We start from the raw sequence: 20,714 nt of genomic DNA, 5'->3' as shown, positions 1-20,714 counted from the left end.
TTCTTTAGGGAACTCAAACGTGCTGCGTAACAAGAATGAACCTCATTGGTTCTTTAGGGAACTCAAACGTGCTGCGTAACAAGAATGAACCTCATTGGTTCTTTAGGGAACTCAAACGTGCTGCGTAACACGAGAATGAATCTCATTGGTTCTTTAGGGAACTCAAACGTGCTGTGTAACACGAGAATGAACCTCATTGGTTCTATAGGGAACTCAAACGTGCTGCGTAACAAGAATGAACCTCATTGGTTCTATAGGGAACTCAAACGTGCTGCGTAACAAGAATGAACCTCATTGGTTCTGTAGAGAACTCAAACGTGCTGCGTAACAAGAATGAACCTCATTGGTTCTATAGGGAACTCAAACGTGCTGCGTAACAAGAATGAATCTCGTTGGTTCTTTAGGGAACTCAAACGTGCTGCGTAACAAGAATGAATCTCATTGGTTCTATAGGGAACTCAAACGTGCTGCGTAACAAGAATGAATCTCGTTGGTTCTATAGGGAACTCAAACGTGCTGCGTAACAAGAATGAACCTCATTGGTTCTATAGGGAACTCAAACGTGCTGCGTAACAAGAATGAATCTCGTTGGTTCTTTAGGGAACTCAAACGTGCTGCGTAACAAGAATGAACCTCATTGGTTCTATAGGGAACTCAAACGTGCTGCGTAACAAGAATGAATCTCGTTGGTTCTTTAGGGAACTCAAACGTGCTGCGTAACAAGAATGAACCTCATTGGTTCTATAGGGAACTCAAACGTGCTGCGTAACAAGAATGAACCTCATTAGTTCTATAGGGAACTCAAACGTGCTGCGTAACAAGAATGAATCTCGTTGGTTCTATAGGGAACTCAAACGTGCTGCGTAACAAGAATGAACCTCATTGGTTCTATAGGGAACTCAAACGTGCTGCGTAACAAGAATGAACCTCATTAGTTCTATAGGGAACTCAAACGTGCTGCGTAACAAGAATGAATCTCGTTGGTTCTATAGGGAACTCAAACGTGCTGCGTAACACAAGAATGAACCTCATTGGTTCTATAGGGAACTCAAACGTGCTGCGTAACAAGAATGAACCTCATTGGTTCTATAGGGAACTCAAACGTGCTGCGTAACAAGAATGAACCTCATTAGTTCTATAGGGAACTCAAACGTGCTGCGTAACAAGAATGAATCTCGTTGGTTCTATAGGGAACTCAAACGTGCTGCGTAACAAGAATGAACCTCATTGGTTCTTTAGGGAACTCAAACGTGCTGCGTAACAAGAATGAATCTCGTTGGTTCTATAGGGAACTCAAACGTGCTGCGTAACAAGAATGAACCTCATTGGTTCTATAGGGAACTCAAACGTGCTGCGTAACAAGAATGAACCTCATTGGTTCTATAGGGAACTAAAACGTGCTGCGTAACACGAGAATGAATCTCATTGGTTCTGTAGGGAACTCAAACGTGCTGCGTAACACAAGAATGAACCTCATTGGTTCTATAGGGAACTCAAACGTGCTGCGTAACACAAGAATGAACCTCATTGGTTCTATAGGGAACTCAAACGTGCTGCGTAACACGAGAATGAACCTCATTGGTTCTATAGGGAACTCAAACGTGCTGCGTAACAAGAATGAACCTCATTGGTTCTATAGGGAACTCAAACGTGCTGCGTAACAAGAATGAACCTCATTGGTTCTTTAGGGAACTCAAACGTGCTGCGTAACACGAGAATGAACCTCCTTGGTTCTTGCAGAAGCTCAAACGTGCTGCGTAACACAAGAATGAACCTCATTGGTTCTTGCGGAAGCTCAAACGTGCTGCGTAACAAGAATGAACCTCATTGGTTCTTTAGGGAACTCAAACGTGCTGCGTAACACGAGAATGAACCTCATTGTTTCTCACTGAAGCTCAAACGTGCTGCGTAACACGAGAATGAACCTCATTGGTTCTATAGGGAACTCAAACGTGCTGCGTAACACGAGAATGAACCTCATTGGTTCTGTAGGGAACTCAAACGTGCTGCGTAACAAGAATGAACCTCATTGGTTCTTTAGGGAACTCAAACGTGCTGCGTAACAAGAATGAATCTCGTTGGTTCTATAGGGAACTCAAACGTGCTGCGTAACAAGAATGAACCTCATTGGTTCTATAGGGAACTCAAACGTGCTGCGTAACAAGAATGAACCTCATTGGTTCTATAGGGAACTAAAACGTGCTGCGTAACACGAGAATGAATCTCATTGGTTCTGTAGGGAACTCAAACGTGCTGCGTAACACAAGAATGAACCTCATTGGTTCTATAGGGAACTCAAACGTGCTGCGTAACACAAGAATGAACCTCATTGGTTCTATAGGGAACTCAAACGTGCTGCGTAACACGAGAATGAACCTCATTGGTTCTATAGGGAACTCAAACGTGCTGCGTAACAAGAATGAACCTCATTGGTTCTATAGGGAACTCAAACGTGCTGCGTAACAAGAATGAACCTCATTGGTTCTTTAGGGAACTCAAACGTGCTGCGTAACACGAGAATGAACCTCCTTGGTTCTTGCAGAAGCTCAAACGTGCTGCGTAACACAAGAATGAACCTCATTGGTTCTTGCGGAAGCTCAAACGTGCTGCGTAACAAGAATGAACCTCATTGGTTCTTTAGGGAACTCAAACGTGCTGCGTAACACGAGAATGAACCTCATTGTTTCTCACTGAAGCTCAAACGTGCTGCGTAACACAAGAATGAACCTCATTGGTTCTATAGGGAACTCAAACGTGCTGTGTAACACGAGAATGAACCTCATTGGTTCTGTAGGGAACTCAAACGTGCTGCGTAACAAGAATGAACCTCATTGGTTCTATAGGGAACTCAAACGTGCTGCGTAACAAGAATGAACCTCATTGGTTCTTTAGGGAACTCAAACGTGCTGCGTAACACGAGAATGAACCTCCTTGGTTCTTGCAGAAGCTCAAACGTGCTGCGTAACACAAGAATGAACCTCATTGGTTCTTGCGGAAGCTCAAACGTGCTGCGTAACAAGAATGAACCTCATTGGTTCTTTAGGGAACTCAAACGTGCTGCGTAACACGAGAATGAACCTCATTGTTTCTCACTGAAGCTCAAACGTGCTGCGTAACACGAGAATGAACCTCATTGGTTCTTGCAGAAGCTCAAACGTGCTGCGTAACACGAGAATGAACCTCATTGGTTCTTTAGGGAACTCAAACGTGCTGCGTAACAAGAGAATGAACCTCATTGGTTCTTGCAGAAGCTCAAACGTGCTGCGTAACATGAGAATGAACCTCATTGGTTCTTACACATCAATTGAACATGCTTGAACTTCCTTTTACCATATCTGAAATGTTTGTAGATGAATGTTTATATGTGAATAAAAGGCAAAATTTCGTCTTACAGGAAAGTCTTACGGGTTTGGAACGGCATGAGGAATTAATGACAGAACTTTCATTTTTTGTGGTGAACAAACCCTTTAATGTTGAGATGCTCGCACAACAGTTTCATGTCCAATAACTAATGAATAAATAATATATCCAATAATAAATCTTTCAATAAAAAATGTATTACATATTTACACAACATTTATTAAATAAATATATAAATAAATACAAATAAATAAATGACGTATAAATAACTAAAACAAAACTTAATATAGAGAAAATTATGTACAGAAATGGCTTTATGTAAGTCTTTTCTTTAGATTTTTAACTGCACTTTTTTTTCGTTTGTCTTGTTCAAGAAAAGTATTAATGAGGTGACAAGACTCTCGCAGTGTATTTGACGCATTTTCTTAAGTTTTTAATATAAAATAGCTTTTGAAAATTCATATAAATCGTGTAAAATGAGTTATCATTCATTGCGCCTTTCCTCACAGTTGTCTATTTTGGACCTGCCGCTGCTCGCGTGTCTTTTACTTTGGTGAGCGTGTCCTAAAAGCTCCACAGTTCACCGGAAACACGTCACGCCCCCGAATGAGCAGGAAGCAGCAATGGTGGATTATGTGTTTCTCCATAGTAATGTAACTGCAGAGAGCTTTGATCGCGAGATGAGCTCCGCGGGGATGTTCCAGACTCAGATCTCCGCGATCATGAAGGCGGCCGCGGCGGAGATCAGTCAGTTGCTGGAGGAAGAGGCTGCAGCTCTTCATCAGGAGATCCGGAGGAGGAACCAGGAGATCCAGGGGCTGAAGACTAAACTACTGAGAGTCACCGCTGAGAGATGCTCTGTCGGCGTACAGGTGGAGATCATGGACACGAGTGAGTCTGAGCTGGTGACTTAATCAGATCGAAAAACATCATATTGTGTGAGTGAGAGTCGAGAGAGGGTGTGTGTGTGTGTGTGTGTGTGTGTGTGTGAGAGAGAGAGAGGGAGAGAAAGAGAGGGAGAGAGGGTGTGTGTGTGTGTGTGTGTGTGTGTGTGTGTGTGTGTGTGTGTGTGTGAGGGAGGGAGGGAGGGTGTGTGTGGGAGAGAGGGAGGGTGTGTGTGGGAGAGAGGGAGAGAAAGAGAGGGAGAGAGGGTGTGTGTGTGTGTGTGTGTGTGTGTGTGTGTGTGTGTGTGTGTGTGAGGGAGGGAGGGAGGGAGGGTGTGTGTGGGAGAGAGGGAGGGTGTGTGTGGGAGAGAGGGAGGGAGTGTGTGGGAGGGAGGGAGTGTCTGTGTGTGTGTGTGTGTGTGTGTGTGTATGAGAGAGTATATGTGTTTGGGAGGGTGTATATATATATATATATATATATATATACACACACATTTAATAAATTATTTTTTTTTTTTTTACTAATGTTTTTTTTACTAATCATATTTATATAATATTAGTTTTTAAATAAATATTACCATATACATTTTTATTATATTAATTTGAATATATAAATATAGAATGGTTTTATATGGTGACTTTTATATTTATGTTAAAACTAATAATATAGAAATTTTTATTTAGAAGTCAGTACTTTTTACAACTCTACAGATAGAAATGACGAAGAAGTTTGAGGGGCGTGCAAACAGTCTTTATTCACTCCCAGAATTAAAAATAGAAAAGAGACACTGTCGGCACACTGCCTCGTATAATCACAACATAAACGGTCCAAACACAGTCAGTGCATGAGTCTCTCTCTCCCTGTCCCAGGTCTGTGGGGCGCTTATATCCCACCTCTCCGCCAATCACTGGAATTAGAGACAGGTGTTAATTATCATGTACCTGACCTCCTTATCCCCACTCGTCTTCACACTCGTTCTCCCGCTGCAGACTTCTCATTCCCACGCCCCCCTCGCCACAACGTCCACTACTCGACTCCCCCCCCACCCATTTCTAGAGAGCAAGTCGCCATCTACGCCTCTGACATGTGGACCACCTTGAACTTAAATGGCTGTTAAGCTAAATGCTAACGGTGATCCACGCGTTGGAGTCCTTCATACGGTGGAGCCACTAGAGGGGCGAATGGTCCGAACAGAGATTGAATTCCCATCCCAGTAGGTAATAACGGAGTGTGAGGACGGCCAAACGCTCTCTGTTGTCTCTCTGTTTGAGAGCTTTGGACTCAGATTCAGCCCTGGCCCGCCGCTGACAGAGCAACCTTTACCTTGGGTCTGTTGGCACAGCTCTGTCCACTGGACCGGATCTGGTGCTTCCTTATTTAGTGAGATCAGTCAGCGGGCTGGTGAGCATGGAATAATTAGGAATAAATATCTTCTATAATATCCCACCTGCCCCAGTAACTGTCTCACCTCCTTTTTGGTTTTGGGAAATTCTCCATGGAGAGCCACCCAACATGTGGAGTTTTGCTCAGAGTCCATGACATACTGAATTTCGCTACGGCTGTTTGAAGGCCCCTCCTCCAAAGCCTCTTTAAAGCCAAGTACACCAAGCCAACATAAAAGTCATGACAGCACAGACCGAATGCTGTTCTAATTTTACGTAATATTAACTGAGCATTCTTTTACCAATATTTTCACAATAACATGAGTGGAGGGGAATAAAGAATGTGATCTGCATGATTGATATTCAAAACGGTATGCAAGCATCACTTTGTTTATGGTTTGTATACCTGCAGTCTTAGTTTTATTTTCCCTTTTTGAATGGCGAATATATCTGCTTAAATCTGCTTCTGGATATCATATCACACCCCCACCAAAGCCTCACATGTACCCCCCTTAATACTCACAGGTATTTGGTTCCGCCCAGCTTGATCGCGGGCAGCCCACAGGGAGTCGGGGACCCGGATCAACGTTCCAACCTCCATTACTGGACACCAGTCCTAGAAATGACCCGGCTCCCCACATCTCCGGCAGGCTCCCTCGTGTCGCAGATCTAGCCTCCTGGAGGCATGCTACTTTATTACCTGGGAGCAGGAATAGGACGGGAGAGAGGTTGGAGAGAGAGAGATTAGGGAGGGGCATGCCGACCCCGGGACACGGCACCAGATGATCCTCAGCCAGCTGGATGGCCTGATTCAGTGATGCCAGGCAGTGGCACTGGACCTACTCAGCCGTTCCTCGTGGAAGCCGAGCAATGAACTGCTCCAGTGCCAACAGATCGGCCACTCCCTAGACGTCGCTTGTTTCGGCCATCAGCCACTTGCGGCGAGCATCCCGGAGCTGTTAGGCCATGACAAAAGGCCAGCTCCACTGAGCCGAAGCGCTGACAATGCTGTTCAGGGGAGCGACCGACCCGTTGAAGGATGACCCGCTTTAGATCGTCATAGGCCAGGAGGTTTGCTACAGGTACCTGTTGCTCTGCCACCTGTGCCTCCCCGGACAGCAGTGGGATCAGGCGCACTGCCATTGGGTGCGCGCCCACCCACATGCCTCTTATTTCAAAGAGGTCCACAAACTCCTTTAGGTGGACCCATCTTCGCCAGCGGGACTTGGGCGACAGTGGGGGGTTCGTCCGAGGTGAACTCCTGGCTGAGTAACCTCCGGATGACCCACTGGTCTTCTTCCTGCTCTTGGACCAGCAGGGGAAGCGATCCTCTTGTTCCATCCTGAGGTCCATCAGCACCTGATGTTGAGTCTGATGAAGACTGGCGAGTGACTTGACCGGGTCCGCAAGCGGCGTTGGCTGAGCTGGCCTCATGGCTTGAGTTCTTCGTCTCGGGAGAACGTTCAGAGATAGAAATGACGAAGTCCGAGGGGCGTGCAAACAGTCTTTATTCACTCCTAAAATCAAAAATAGAAAAGAGACTCTGTCGGCACTGTGCCTCTATAATCACAACATAAACGGTCCAAACACAGTCAGTGCATGAGTCTCTCTCTCCCTGTCCCAGGTCTGTTGGGGCGCTTATATCCCACCTCTCCGCCAATCACTGGAATTAGAGACTAATCATGAACCTCATGTTAATTATCATGTACCTGACCTCATTATCCCCGCTCGTTCTCCCGCAGCAGACTTCACATTCCCACGCCCCCCTCGCCACAACATCCTTCTCTGATACATCCATTATGTTCTCTGTTTGTGAGCAATAAACATCACCAGTTTTCAAAAAATATTTCAGTTTTAATTATTATTATCAAACTATTTTTGCATCCGGTAATATGGTTCATATTGTAGCAGCTTGATGTATTAACATGAAATTCAACTAATACTGACATGCTCATAGATTTTAGACCTGAAACTATTTGTTTTGTTGTAGAATTTGAATTAAAACATCTTATTGACATATGACTTCTCGACAGGTGTAACGGCTCAGTCGCGGGAAGTTCAAGCTGATCATCACAGCCAGGAAAAGGTCGTTGTGAAGAATCTCTTAGAGGAGAAAGCTCACTTTTCACAGCAGATGAAACAAGAAGAATCTATGATGCCGCTGAAGGAACCGAAGGAAGAGGAGCTCAGCGGACTGGAGTTTGAGATGAAGATCGAACAGGTGGAAGAACTTGTGGATCAGACACTGAATCAAGCTCAGGCGAAGCAGAAGTGTGAAGGACAAAACCACTGCCGTGACGGAAACTCTCGTTTATGGTGTTCAGGGAAAGCGTTTGACCATCCGGAAAGTGTTATGGAGTCAGAACAACATTCCCATAATTTTGCTGATCCATATGTGATGGAGGATTCGATTACTGCGTCGACTCAGTCCGGTTTATTGGCTGTTCTGCAGAACGAGAGTGTTGGCGTTGCAGACATAGAGTACGACTTGAATCTTCAGGATTCCTATAGAAGCTCACCCAGCACGAGCGAGTCTGACTCGACACCGTTCAACACACTCCCATCCTCACATTCAAGCTCGTGTTTGCCCAAAACTCTGAATGCCGGCAAGCACACAGGCCACAAATCCTTCCGGTGTGAGGAGTGCGGGAAAGGCTTCCCTCAGAGAGGCCGGCTATTAACACACAAACTAGTGCACATGGACGAAAAACCCTTCCAGTGTGAGGAGTGCGGGAAAGGCTTCACACAGAGGAAGCGTCTTTTAACACACAGGCTAGTGCACACGGGTGAGAAACCCTTCCGCTGTCAGCTGTGCGGTAAGACCTTCTCCAGACAGGACAGCTGTCTCAGACACATGCGCTTGCACAGCGGACAGAGATGATGAACCTGGAAACGACCTCACACACACAGGGTTTTTCATATCATGTCTCAAAGTGAGATTTCTTAGAATTGTTGCTGTGCTTCTGTTGCATATAGTCATTAAGACCTTGTGGCGATCAGGACGAGGCAGAGGGCCGTGAGAGAACGGCACGAAGCCGATGGCATGATTGCTGATGAGCGTCACCGGCCCCACTCGTATCTCTCACGGAGGAGCGGAAGCATAAAAGGAGGAGCGACGACAGTGAAGGACAAGAGAGGACAGGCCTGGATTTATGTTTCTGTTTTATTATGTGAGGCAGAGTCCTGCACGAGTACCCGCGGGTCGGACACGGGCTAAACACGGGTTTAAAACAATCACATGCGAACGTAAAAATATATGCATATTTTTAGGAACACATCTACAAAAATATGCCTGTATTTCAAGTTGATAAAATCATTTTAAATCCACATCAGTTTATTTGTGCCCACGCCCTCCCAGGATCTCTATACCTACTTTCACCTTAAAAATTCATCATAACCGCGCGCGCGATCTGCTTGCAGTCGTCAAGATGGATGCTGAGGAGTTGAAGAAAAGAATAGCTAGTGGAGATACGTGACAATACGTCATCAAAAATCAAGTCCAGTGTGTGGGAGAAATTTGGAGTTATCTGAAGAAAACAATATTGTGAAAGGCTTTGCTGCATTTCGTGTTGGATAGCCGCAGATGTGGAACTTTACAGATAACTGTGGTATTAAAGCAAGCCATTCTATCGAAGAGTATTTTTCAAGTTTAACACTGTTAAGTATGTGTGGTGTGCAGGGCGTGTTTGAACCCAAAATTGTCAAATGTAGGCTAGACGAAATTGCGTGGCAGATATAGTGTTGTAGCCGCGTCTGTTCGATTGGTAAAATGTTATAAGGCTACTCAGTTTTGTGGTAATGTTAGCCATGTTCTTCATGTACCGGCAATAAAATTTTTTGTAAGTGTGTCTATAATATGATAGTCTAAACTGGTTTTATTTTGGTTGCGGGTCGGTTCTATTTTAAGCGGGTCGGGTCGGGTGCGGATTTTAATTAGTGCTGCTGTCGGAAAACGGGGCGGATGCGGCTTTAAGCGCTGCGGGTTCGGGCGGGTGCGGATTTACAAAATCGAACCCATGCAGGACTCTGATGTGTGGCGGCAGTCATCCGTAAGGGGCTGTCGTCTTTCGTTTTGTATTTGTTTATATTATTTAATAAAGTGTGTTAAACGTTCGCCGCTTCCCGCCTCTCGTCGGTTCTTGCTGAAGCTCAAACGTGCTGCGTAATAGAGATGCGCGGTTGGCGGTTACAGCCGCGGACTCCGCGGACAAACCGCGGATCGGGCGGATGACGTGACGAAAAATAATATTTTAATTAAATTCGGCGGGTGGCGGGCGGTTGAACTAATCAAATGAAAAATATATGTATACATACAATCAGCGGATGGCGGGCGGGTGCGGTTTTGAAAATTGGTCAAAAACGTTGGTGCGGATGGATGGCGGACGGATGATGAGTTTTGTGATGCGGTTGCGGATGAAATAATAGCCCATTCGCGCATCTCTACTGCGTAACACGAGAATGAACCTCACTGGTTCTCTCACTTCAAGTAAACATGCTTGAGCTTCCTTTACCATATCTGATGTGTGCATAGATGAATGTGTATATGTGAATAAAATCTGTTTATCGTACAGTATAAAGTGATCGAGTCTCTTAAAGCTGCAGTCGGCAAGTCTGGCAGATTGAGGGGACTTAGCCAAAAAATTTAATGTTTACAACCATCATGCCCCTCCCCCACTACCAGCGAGCACCCTCCCACCGAGGTCGTGCTCGTCAGTGCGTGTGCACCAGATTTTCTGTGAACTTCCGTCTCTTCAGCATCGATCAACACCATGGACTGCGTTCCAGTCCAAAATTGTCATGCTCTTCGCTCGCTAACTTCCCTCCGTCTCATTCACTCGGATGTACGTCATTGCTTACGATGCACGAGTGCCCTCTGAACTGGAACGTCCTAAGCCCTTGATCACTTGGAATCAGCTATGGAGTCAATTTATTATTTACATTTTTTCCCTTTAAGAATTTGTTTAATGCAGCATTCAAATGTATATAGGTGTGTGTGGGTTGTTTTAAATTAAAAAAATATATATAATTAATATATCATAGAGTTGTTTGTTTGCGGTGGGGTGATTAGACGAGATTTGTGGTGACGTCACAATCGTACTGCATTGTGGGACATATAGGAGCCTGAAGTGTACATATGAAGTAGACTCGCTACCTCGGTCAAAATCGAGGGAACGAGGGTCTGTCCATATAAACTTCCCTCTTCCACTTCAGGAAGTGGAACGCACTTCAAAATGGCGGCGGGGATTCGTCCGAGGGGAAGTGCTTAGGGAAGTTCACAAGTGCGTGTCTAAAAGTGGACTGGAACTCAGCAATGGACTCGGAGGTAGGCTACCCTGGCTGATCTACCCATAGATAGCAATAACCGAGGAATTGGAAGCTTGTTAGTAGATTTTCTCTCCGCCATCATGCTTCGTACAATCCAACACACCTGCGAACTTCATGCGTGTGCATGTGATGTTGTAACGTGCGCGGGGGAGGGGTTATCTGTGGCGTGTGCACGAACTGTGATTGACAGATCTCACACAGCCCTGCGCTGATTGGACCAGAAGAACCGGAGCGGTGGATTTTTGCAAAACAAATAACAGGCTCCAGGTGGAGGCAGAGCAGGTTTTTTTTTTTTTTTTTAATCGGCTGATTTATGTTGTTCTGTCGGAGCATAGTGTGGGTTTCAGTGAATATGATAAAAAAAATCTTGCCGACTGCAGCTTTAAGAAAATTTTTTTTGATTAAACCACTCATTCATATGGATTAGTTTTACAATCTCTATGAATTTAGAAGCATCTAAAGTGGTAGTTTAATGGACTGTCAAGGGACTGACAGAAATCTCTTAGATTTCATTTCAAATATCATCATTAGTGTTTGAAGATGAACGGAAGTCTTACGGGTTTGGAACGACATGAGGGTGAGTAATCAATGACAGAATTTAAATTTTTGGGAGAACAAACCCTTTAATCTTGAGATGCTCGCACGACAGTATCATGTCCAATAACTAATGAATAAATAAGAATAAGAAATGCTTAAACTACAGTACAACAGAATGTCAAATTGTAGATAAATAAATGACGTTTAAATAAATAAAATAAAACGTAATATTGAGAAAATCATATGCAAGTCTTTTCTTTAAATATTTAACTACACATTTTTTTCATCTGTCTTTTTCAAGAAAAGTATTAATGATGTGAAAAGACTCTCGCTGTGTATTTGACGCTATCTTATTTTCTTGTGTTTTTACTATAAAATAGCTTTTGAAAATTCATAAATCGTGTAAAATGAGTTATCATTCATTGCGCCTTTCCTCACAGTTGTCTATTTTGGACCTGCCGCTGCTCGCGTGTCTTTTACTTTGGTGAGCGTGTCCTAAAAGCGCCACAGTTCACCGGAAACACGTCACGCCCCCGAATGAGCAGGAAGCAGCAATGGTGGATTATGTGTTTCTCCATAGTAATGTAACTGCAGAGAGCTTTGATCGCGAGATGAGCTCCGCGGGGATGTTCCAGACTCAGATCTCCGCGATCATGAAGGCGGCCGCGGCGGAGATCAGTCAGTTGCTGGAGGAAGAGGCTGCAGCTCTTCATCAGGAGATCCGGAGGAGGAACCAGGAGATCCAGGGGCTGAAGACTAAACTACTGAGAGTCACCGCTGAGAGATGCTCTGTCGGCGTACAGGTGGAGATCATGGACACGAGTGAGTCTGAGCTGGTGACTTAATCAGATCGAAAAACATCATATTGTGTTTTTGTGTGTATGAGTGTGAGAGAGAGAGAGAGAGAGAGAGAGAGAGAGAGAGAGAGAGCGTGTGTGTTTGGGGGGGGGGCGTTGGGGGGAGAGGTTGGGGGGGGGGTGCTAAATTTAAATGTAATAAAAACAATTCAATGCTTATATATAAACCAACATTATGTTTATATCTCATGGTGCATAGAATCCCCACAATAGGCCTAGCACAAATCTGCAAAACAATATATATATATATATAGCCTATGTAGTACACATTTGAAGTGGATCAAAAAAGTTCATCAAAATTGTCCTAAGACAAGAACGGGTATCGTTCAAAATTTATGTATAACTTTGATGAAAGGTTTTTATCCACTTCAATATTTGACTACATATATTACCATAGAATTGTTTATTATATTTATTTTAATATATAAATACAGAATATATATATATGGTGACTTTTATATTTATGTTAAAACTAACATTATAGAAATATAATACTATATAATAATAAAATATAAGGAAATGTTTTATAAATGAACAAGTTTTATAAGTATGACATTTGTAATATAAATATATTATAATTATTAAAACTGAATTATTTTTTGAAAACTGGTAATATTTATTATATTTATGTTAAAAATATTTGACAATAAAATATTGTTCTTAAAATGTTCTCTTTTTCTCTAAATAATTATTTATAACCAATTTTATACTTTTCCTGTTCATATTATTGATCTATCATATTTTGACTTTAATTTAATAGTACAGTAAATATTTAGAGCTGCTCCAGCAGAGCTCAACCAGGCAAGAGCAGTGAGTGATTTTCGATGTCTTTCATTGTTAGCAATATTAGGTTGCTGTCACTTTAAGAGCTGCACGTATCCAACAAACTGTTACACGTCTTCTTTTCTAAGCCATCCGGCCTGCAACCCCCCCACCCCCACCTTTACTTTGGTTAGGGTCTGTTGGGACCGGATCTGGTCCTTCCTTATTTAGAGACATCAGTCAGCGGGCTGGTGAGCGCCGAAGAATTAGGAATAAATATCTCCTATAATATCCCACCTGCCCCAGTAACTGTCTCGCCTCCTTTTTGGTTTTGGGTCTTCAGCTTTTTTATCAATTATCGTCTTATCAAACCCAGATAACGTACCTCCACACGCCCAATTGCACACTTCCGCTGGTTCGCTGTGAGTCCAGCGATCTGAGGACAGCACGCAGATGTTCCAGATGCCAATCATGACTTTATATGATTCAAGGTAGGCAGTGGCATCCGCGGAATGAGGCTTTAGGATTTTGTCCATGAGATGCTGAAAGGTGGCGGGACCCCCAAACAACCCGAACTGAAGAGTAATAAATTGGTGTAATCTGAATGGCATTGTGAAGGCTATTTTTCTTTGGATAATGGTGATGAGGGGATCTGCCAGAACCCTTTTGTTAAATCCAGTGCCTAACCTAACCGATCAAGCAGCTCATCAACTCGGGGCATTGGATAAGCGTTGAATTTTGACACTGCGTTCCCCCTTCTATTGTACCGAAACTATCGGGCTCGCCTAGCCTGGTTTACACCAGACCCTTCTCAGTCGTCACTGACAGTGGGTCTGGGGAAGCTTCATTCACATCCCATTTCCAAAGGGGCGTCACCAACGGACGTCGCTCAAATGCCTCTAGGCGCAGTTGGATAGACCTAAAACCAATCAGAGCGATCGTCATCGTGTAAAGCCCGCCTCAATGTTTGTGATTGGTGCCAAGATTTGGAAAGATTGGAAATGGGCTTGAATGGGCTCTTGGCCAGACTGACTCGCAGAGCAAATCTAAATTTGCCGGAAGTTCGTCTGGGTTTTCCCAGGCTAGGGCTCTAAACTCTAGCATTGCCTTTAATTTGTCCTGTACCAATTTTTTCTTGTGTCCATGTAAACTACAGGGATGGTGCTGTATGAGTTTTGTGCGACCAGGCAGGGGTGAAAACATCTGCAAAATCTGTTTGCAACTTTGCTAAATCGGTGAGCTGCAGCGGCGAGAGGTGATCTCCCCCGGAGCAAGCGGTTTGGTTTTGACAGCCGAGATCTTCCTCTGTCGGAACGGCTGTTGCTAACTCAACCGACCTCACCTCATTCCAGCCTTTTAAAAGATTGAGATGATAAATTTGACATGGATCACCCCTGTCCGTTCGCCTTACCTCATAATCGAGATCCCCAACTCCCCAACCGTGCAACCACATAAATTCCTTGCCTTAGAACTTAGATCTAAATGCTGTTGCATTCCTCTGTGGTACAGCCGACTTTGTCTGTCCAGTGCCTGGAGCAAATCCTCCATGGAGAGCCGCCCAACATGTGGAGTTTTGCTCAGATTCCATGACATACTGAATTTCAGTTCTAGTCGGATGTTGTTGTTTTTTTGCCAATTCAACATGTAGAATCGGCGTTAGGCCGTCGGTGAGAGAGAGAACTCTGATTGGCTGTTTGATCATCCAGCTTGATCGGGGGCAGCCCACGGGGAGTCAGTGACCTGGATCACCGTTCCCATCTCCATTACTGGACACCAGTCCTAGAAATGACCCGGGTTCCCGCATCTCCAGCAGGGCCTCTCGTGTCGCAGATCTAGCCTCCTGGAAATAACTTCCGCACTGTGGGGTTCGAGGAGGCGTGATACTTCGTTACCTGGGAGCAGGAACAGGGCAAGAGAGAGCAGAAAGAGAGGGGTTGGAGAGAGAGAGATTAGCCGACCCCGGGACACGGCACCAGATGATCCTCAGCCAGCTGGATGGCCTGATTCAGCGATGCCGGGGCGGTGGCACTGGACCCACTCAGCCGTTCCTCGTGGCAGACGAGCAATGAACTGCTCCATTGTTTCGGCCATCAGCCACTTGCAGCGAGCGTTCCGGAGCTGTTAGGCCATGACAAAAGGCCAGCTCCACTGAGCCGAAGCGCTGACAATGCTGTTCAGGGGAGCGACCGACCCGTTGAAGGATGATTCGCTTTAGATCGTCATAGGCCAGGAGGTTTGCTACAGGTACCTGTTGCTCTGCCACCTGTGCCTCCCCGGACAGCAGTGGGATCAGGCGCACTGCCATTGGGTGCGTGCCCACCCACATGCCTCTTATTTCAAAGAGGTCCACAAACTCCTTTAGGTGGACCCATCTTCACCAGCGGGACTTGGGCGACAGTGGGGGGTTCGTCCGAGGTGAACTCCTGGCTGAGTAACCTCCGGATGACCCACTGGTCTTCTTCCTGCTCTTGGACCAGCAGGGGAAGCGATCCTCTTGTTCCATCCTGAGGTCCATCAGCACCTGATGTTGAGTCTGATGAAGACTGGCGAGTGACTTGGCTGAGCTGGCCTCATGGCTTGAGTTCTTCGTCTCGGGAGAACGTTCAGAGATAGAAATGATGAAGTCCGAGGGGCGTGCAAACAGTCTTTATTCACTCCTAAAATCAAAAACAGAAAAGAGTCCAAACACAGTCAGTGCATGAGTCTCTCTCTCCCTGTCCCAGGTCTGTGGGGCGCTTATATCCCACCTCTCCGCCAATCACTGGAATTAGAGACTAGTTAATTATCATGTACCTGACCTCATTATCCCCGCTCGTTCTCCCGCTGCAGACTTCTCATTCCCACGCCCCCCTCGCCACAACATCCTTCTCTGATACATCCGTTATGTTCTCTGTTTGCGAACAATAAACATCACCAGTTTTCAAAAAATATTTCAGTTTTGATAATTATAATCAAGCTATTTTTGCACCAAGGAATATGGTTCATTAGCCTAATGATTGTTGCAGCTTGATGTATTAATGTGAAATTCAACTAGTACTGACATGCATATAGATTTTAGACTAGGAACTAGTTGTTTTGTTGTAGAATTTGAATTAAAACATCATATTGACATATGACTTCTCGACAGGTGTAACGGCTCAGTCGCGGGAAGCTCAAACTGATCAACACAGCCAGGAAAAGGTCGTTGTGAAGAATCTCTCAGAGGAGAAAGCTCACTTTTCACAGGCGGCGGATGTGAATTCACAGCTTTTGAAACAAGAAGAGTCCGTAACGCCACTGAAGGAACCGGAGGAAGAGGAGCTCAGCGGACTGGAGTTTGAGATGAAGATCGAACAGGTGGAAGAACTTGTGGATCAGACACTGAATCAAGCTCAGGCGAAGCAGAAGTGTGAAGGACAAAACCACTGCCGTGACGGAAACTCTCGTTTATGGTGTTCAGGGAAAGCGTTTGACCATCCGGAAAGTCTTATGGAGTCAGAGCAACATTCCCAGAATTTTACAGATCCATATGTGATGGAGGATTCGATTACTGCGTCGACTCAGTCCGGTTTATTGGCTGTTCTGCAGAACGAGAGCTTTGGTGTTCCAGACATTGAATACGACTTGAATTTTCAGGATTCCCACAGACACTCCCCCACAACGAGCTCGTCTGACTCGACGCCGTTCAACACACTCCCATCGTCACATTCAAGCTCGTGTTTGCCCAAAACGTTCCCACAGAGTCTGAATGCCGGCAATCACACAGGACACAAACCCTTCCGATGTGAGGTGTGCGGGAAAAGCTTTTCACAGAGGACTCGGCTGTTAACACACAGACTAGTGCACACGGGTGAGAAACCCTTCCGATGTGAGGAGTGCGGGAAAGGCTTCACACAGAGGACCCGTCTTTTAACACACAGGCTAGTGCACACGGGTGAGAAACCCTTCCGCTGTCAGCTGTGCGGTAAGACCTTCTCCAGACAGGACAACTGTCTCAGACACGTGCGCTTGCACAGCGGACAGAGATGATGAACTTGGACACGATCACACACACACAAGGTTTTTCATATCGTGTTTCAAAGTGAGATTTCTTAGAATTGTAACTGTTGATATTAGCCTCTGTTGCATTTCTGCATTAAGGCCTGTTTCACACATCTTACACCTTTATTATGCAACTTCTCCCTTGCCATGAAAATAATGTTTCATGATGATCAAGTTTGTAATAATACCCAGGGTTATTATAGTTAAACTTGACCGTAAAACAACTTTCGGTACTCAGTCCCTCAGCAAAAATGAAATGATACTGAAACCACCAGTAGGTGGCGGCAAACATTGGCTTAACGAGTGAGTCATTGAATCGTTCACTCATCCGATTCGTTCAAAACGGCTGATTCATTCAGGCACAGAGCAGAAGTGACTTGTGAGTTGTCGAGTCGAGACGAAACTGAATATGTGCTGTTCTGAGATGTGCGATGGCTCTAAAGTTTAGAACTATTTTCATTGGAAAAATAGAGGAAAAAAAGATAATATTGACAATATTGTGCCTAAAATGTAAGTCACTTAATAGGCTATTAACTTATTGTTTATTGAATTATTTGTTGGCCTATACAATTTCACATTTGCAAACATGTGCTGATATATGGGAAAAATGTTAAAATATTATAAACGTTTTTTATTAATTTATACTGAGACTTTATTTTGGAAGTATTTTTTTATTAATTTTGGTAGCATTTTTCCCCCAAGTCACATTATTTAATGGACCTGGGATAACATGAACTAACAATGAACAGTTTTGTGTTTATTAACTAATGTTAACAAAGGTTAATAAATACTGTAACAGATGTGTTGCTCATTGTTAATGTTAATTAAAGCATTAACTAACCTTAACTAATGGGACCTTATTGTAAAGTAATACCAAATTTGTAAAAATAATAATAATAATAATAATAATAAAACAAAACTTCAAATAAAATTCAAATGAAAGCAGAAAATATAAAAATAAAAACTAATTAAAAATATTAATAAAAACTATCATAGTATCATGATGAAATTTGGAAACTTTCCCGGCTCAAATATTTTATTTTGTTAATATTAGTTCTGGTGAAAGACAAACATAAAGAGCCTTGAAAGCCAAAATATTAAATTTCATGACTGTATATTGTCTGAGTAATCCACTGTTCTGTAGAGGAGGATCAAAATGGCATTTTTTCATTTCATTCAGATTTGGAGTTAAATTACAGCAAGCTAAAAATGACTTTTGAAAGATATAAATATTTTAATCAGTTTCAGAGATATTTGGAAGAAGGGATATTATTAATTTGAACAGCTTCTGAAGCTACCAAGAATTTAAATCATAACTACATGTTTGAAACGAATGTCACAAACTCTAGGAAAGGGTTTGCTCTCCCAACACATATTACTAGGATTCACATCAGTAAACCATTGAAAATGGGGAAAATTCAGCAATTTGGACTTGGAGCTGAAGTGAGATCCCAATATCTGTGGGATTGAACCGTATTGGGCCTTAAAAATGAAGATAGCAAAAGGGAAGTTTATTAAGAACCACAATGTAAAATCAAACTGAGATATCTTTAATACTTCTTGAGTTAAAGCCATGCAAACTTTGGAAAAAGAGCATTTATGGCACTCGGGACAGGAATGTTCTATCCAATTGTTTTTATTGGGGGAAACAATGCATTTCTAGTTTCAACATTATTTGTTCTTCAGATATTCCACTTTAAAAGAAAAAAAATATCAGCTGTATGAAAAGTGACCCAAATTTGGTTTTCGACCATGGAAATGGCCGTGTACAATTGAAAAAATTACTCTTGGAGCCACGTTGAGATCCCCATATCTCTGAAACTGGACCATATTGGGCCTTAAAACTGAAGATATCAAAAGAAAAGTTGGTTAGGAACCAGAATATAAAAGGATATTAAGATATGTTTAATACTTCTTGAGTTACAGGCATGCAAACTTTGGAGGGGGAGTCATGAAAAGTGCTTTTTCCCCATATTTGAACTGCCACCATTGGTATATAATGCAACAAAGATTACAAAAGTCAACAGATTTCACTAATAGATTTATCAATATCTGTGTAAAACTAAATTAATGATGCTGTCATCTTTCTTAAGTAATTTTTAGCCCCCTGTAATTTGGCTCCGAATCTCAGGTCAAAATTCTCATTTTGACCCTCCTCTTCAAAATAGCAGATTACTTAGTAAATATTCCTCCATGAGATTTAATATTTTGCATTTCAACACCTTTTATGGTTGTCTTTCCCCAGAAAAGCTGGGCCTCTAGTTGAGTTGAACACTGCTAATCATAATTTTTAATGAAATATTTAATGTCATAAATTTGCTATTAATAATAATAATATATTTTATTTGTAATTTCTTATATTCAAAGCGCTATAAAAAAGAACAAGCAAAATAATACATAAAATATGATGTGATATTGTTGGACGCGTGTGTGAAACAGGCCTGATGCTGAAAGCTGATGTTTGGATCTTTAATGTTTTATCATATTCACTTTAATCTGAATTTCACACTTGAGATTGTCGCTCAAACGCGTTGACGTAATCCTCAGGGATCTTGCTCTGTGTTTCCGGTCACAGATTTGACCCTGGATTAACCCTCAGTAATCATGACTGTATATTTGTAAACCCTGGGTTATTTGCATATTTACGAGTTATATTTTAAGTTAATATGAACATTTGTTGTTAGGCAAGTACAGCATGTGATGCGCATGTTTTAATAACTGATCATCCGTCTGTGGAAATGTTGCCTCATCTCTTGTTACTCCACTTGACACACTAGTGGTTTCCCGAAGGTGTCGTTTGACACAGTACATGAATATTTAAGTAAGTTCTCTTTAAGTAAAAGGTAAGTGCTGTTGAGATTATGATTATGATGATTGATCTTTCCGAGTTGCTGCGTTTGTACTTGCGGTTTCAGATTGCTGTCGTGAAACTCCAGGTTTCCTAAAGCTGTAACCCAGGGTTCATGATCCATCGAGCGACGCTGATTGTTTGAATTCATTTTCCTGTTCAAAGAATATGGACAATGTTTTAACATTTCTTTAATGTGTTGACATTTATGTATTAAATAAATGCATATCTGTATTGATGCATTTGTGCAGCTTTGCTGTTTATGTTTTTTCTCATTAAACTCTTATTTTCAGATTGAACAAACTTATTAACAGCTTCTTTTCTGTGTGTGTGTGTGTGTGTGTGTGTGTGAGAGAGAGAGAGAGAGCGTGAGAGTTCTCAAAGAGAAATAAGTTATTGTTATATTTTAGATTGTGGGAGTTAAAAGAGTTGCAAATTTTGTTTCATGTTGATTTATTTATTTATTTTTAATAATCACCCAAATAAATAGTGAGGTTAAAATAAGTCCTTTTTTTTTTAAATGTCATTTATTTAGTGGCTAAAGTTTTTTAATAATGAGCAACGAGCAATAAATCAGATGATTTTTTTCTTCTTTATTTATCTTCCTAAAACAGTGTTTTACAGTTTCAAGTTAATGATATTTAATTGTCAACGTTGTTTTGTGGTTTTATTTTTATTAAAATAATTATAATTTAGTTATTTTTTCTCCTTGTTTATTTATGTACATTTATTAATTTT

The 20,714-nt window shown here is 42.7% G+C and overlaps 2 protein-coding genes across 3 annotated transcripts; both read left to right on the top strand.

The window, feature by feature from the left end:
- The first annotated feature begins 3,959 nt into the window (after nt 1-3,959).
- LOC308695743 (uncharacterized protein) lies at nt 3,960-9,740 on the top strand. 2 transcript variants are annotated; one of them, XM_081373930.1, is made up of 3 exons: nt 3,965-4,251; nt 6,153-7,439; nt 7,661-9,480. In XM_081373930.1, the coding sequence occupies exons 2-3, from the start codon at nt 7,310-7,312 to the stop codon at nt 8,506-8,508; spliced, it is 978 nt and encodes a 325-aa protein (XP_081230056.1). In that variant the 5' UTR covers nt 3,965-4,251; nt 6,153-7,309; the 3' UTR covers nt 8,509-9,480. The 2 variants fall into 2 exon arrangements, with proteins under 2 accessions (XP_081230055.1, XP_081230056.1); XM_081373929.1 differs by lacking the exon at nt 6,153-7,439 and having other exon boundaries at nt 3,960-4,251; nt 7,661-9,740.
- A 2,282-nt stretch (nt 9,741-12,022) lies between these two features.
- Nucleotides 12,023-18,011, top strand: LOC308695847 (uncharacterized protein). Its single transcript, XM_081374093.1, has 2 exons — nt 12,023-12,311; nt 16,236-18,011. The coding sequence occupies exons 1-2, from the start codon at nt 12,044-12,046 to the stop codon at nt 17,114-17,116; spliced, it is 1,149 nt and encodes a 382-aa protein (XP_081230219.1). The 5' UTR covers nt 12,023-12,043; the 3' UTR covers nt 17,117-18,011.
- Nucleotides 18,012-20,714: the final 2,703 nt, after the last annotated feature.

Source organism: Scardinius erythrophthalmus (genome assembly GCF_964197995.2).
Source record: "Scardinius erythrophthalmus genome assembly, chromosome: 9".
In the NCBI taxonomy this organism is placed as follows: domain Eukaryota; kingdom Metazoa; phylum Chordata; class Actinopteri; order Cypriniformes; family Leuciscidae; genus Scardinius; species Scardinius erythrophthalmus.
Note: the sequence above shows the minus strand (reverse complement) of the source record. Positions and strands in the feature narration are given on the sequence as shown.

Bases quoted from the DNA above. Each gene is read 5' to 3' on its own strand.
- LOC308695743 (XM_081373929.1), top strand. From the start codon at position 3,984: ATGGTGGATTATGTGTTTCTCCATAGTAATGTAACTGCAGAGAGCTTT. The intron at 4,252-7,660 runs GTGAGTCTGAGC...ACTTCTCGACAG, and splicing joins GGTGGAGATCATGGACACGA to GTGTAACGGCTCAGTCGCGG.
- LOC308695847 (XM_081374093.1), top strand. From the start codon at position 12,044: ATGGTGGATTATGTGTTTCTCCATAGTAATGTAACTGCAGAGAGCTTT. The intron at 12,312-16,235 runs GTGAGTCTGAGC...ACTTCTCGACAG, and splicing joins GGTGGAGATCATGGACACGA to GTGTAACGGCTCAGTCGCGG.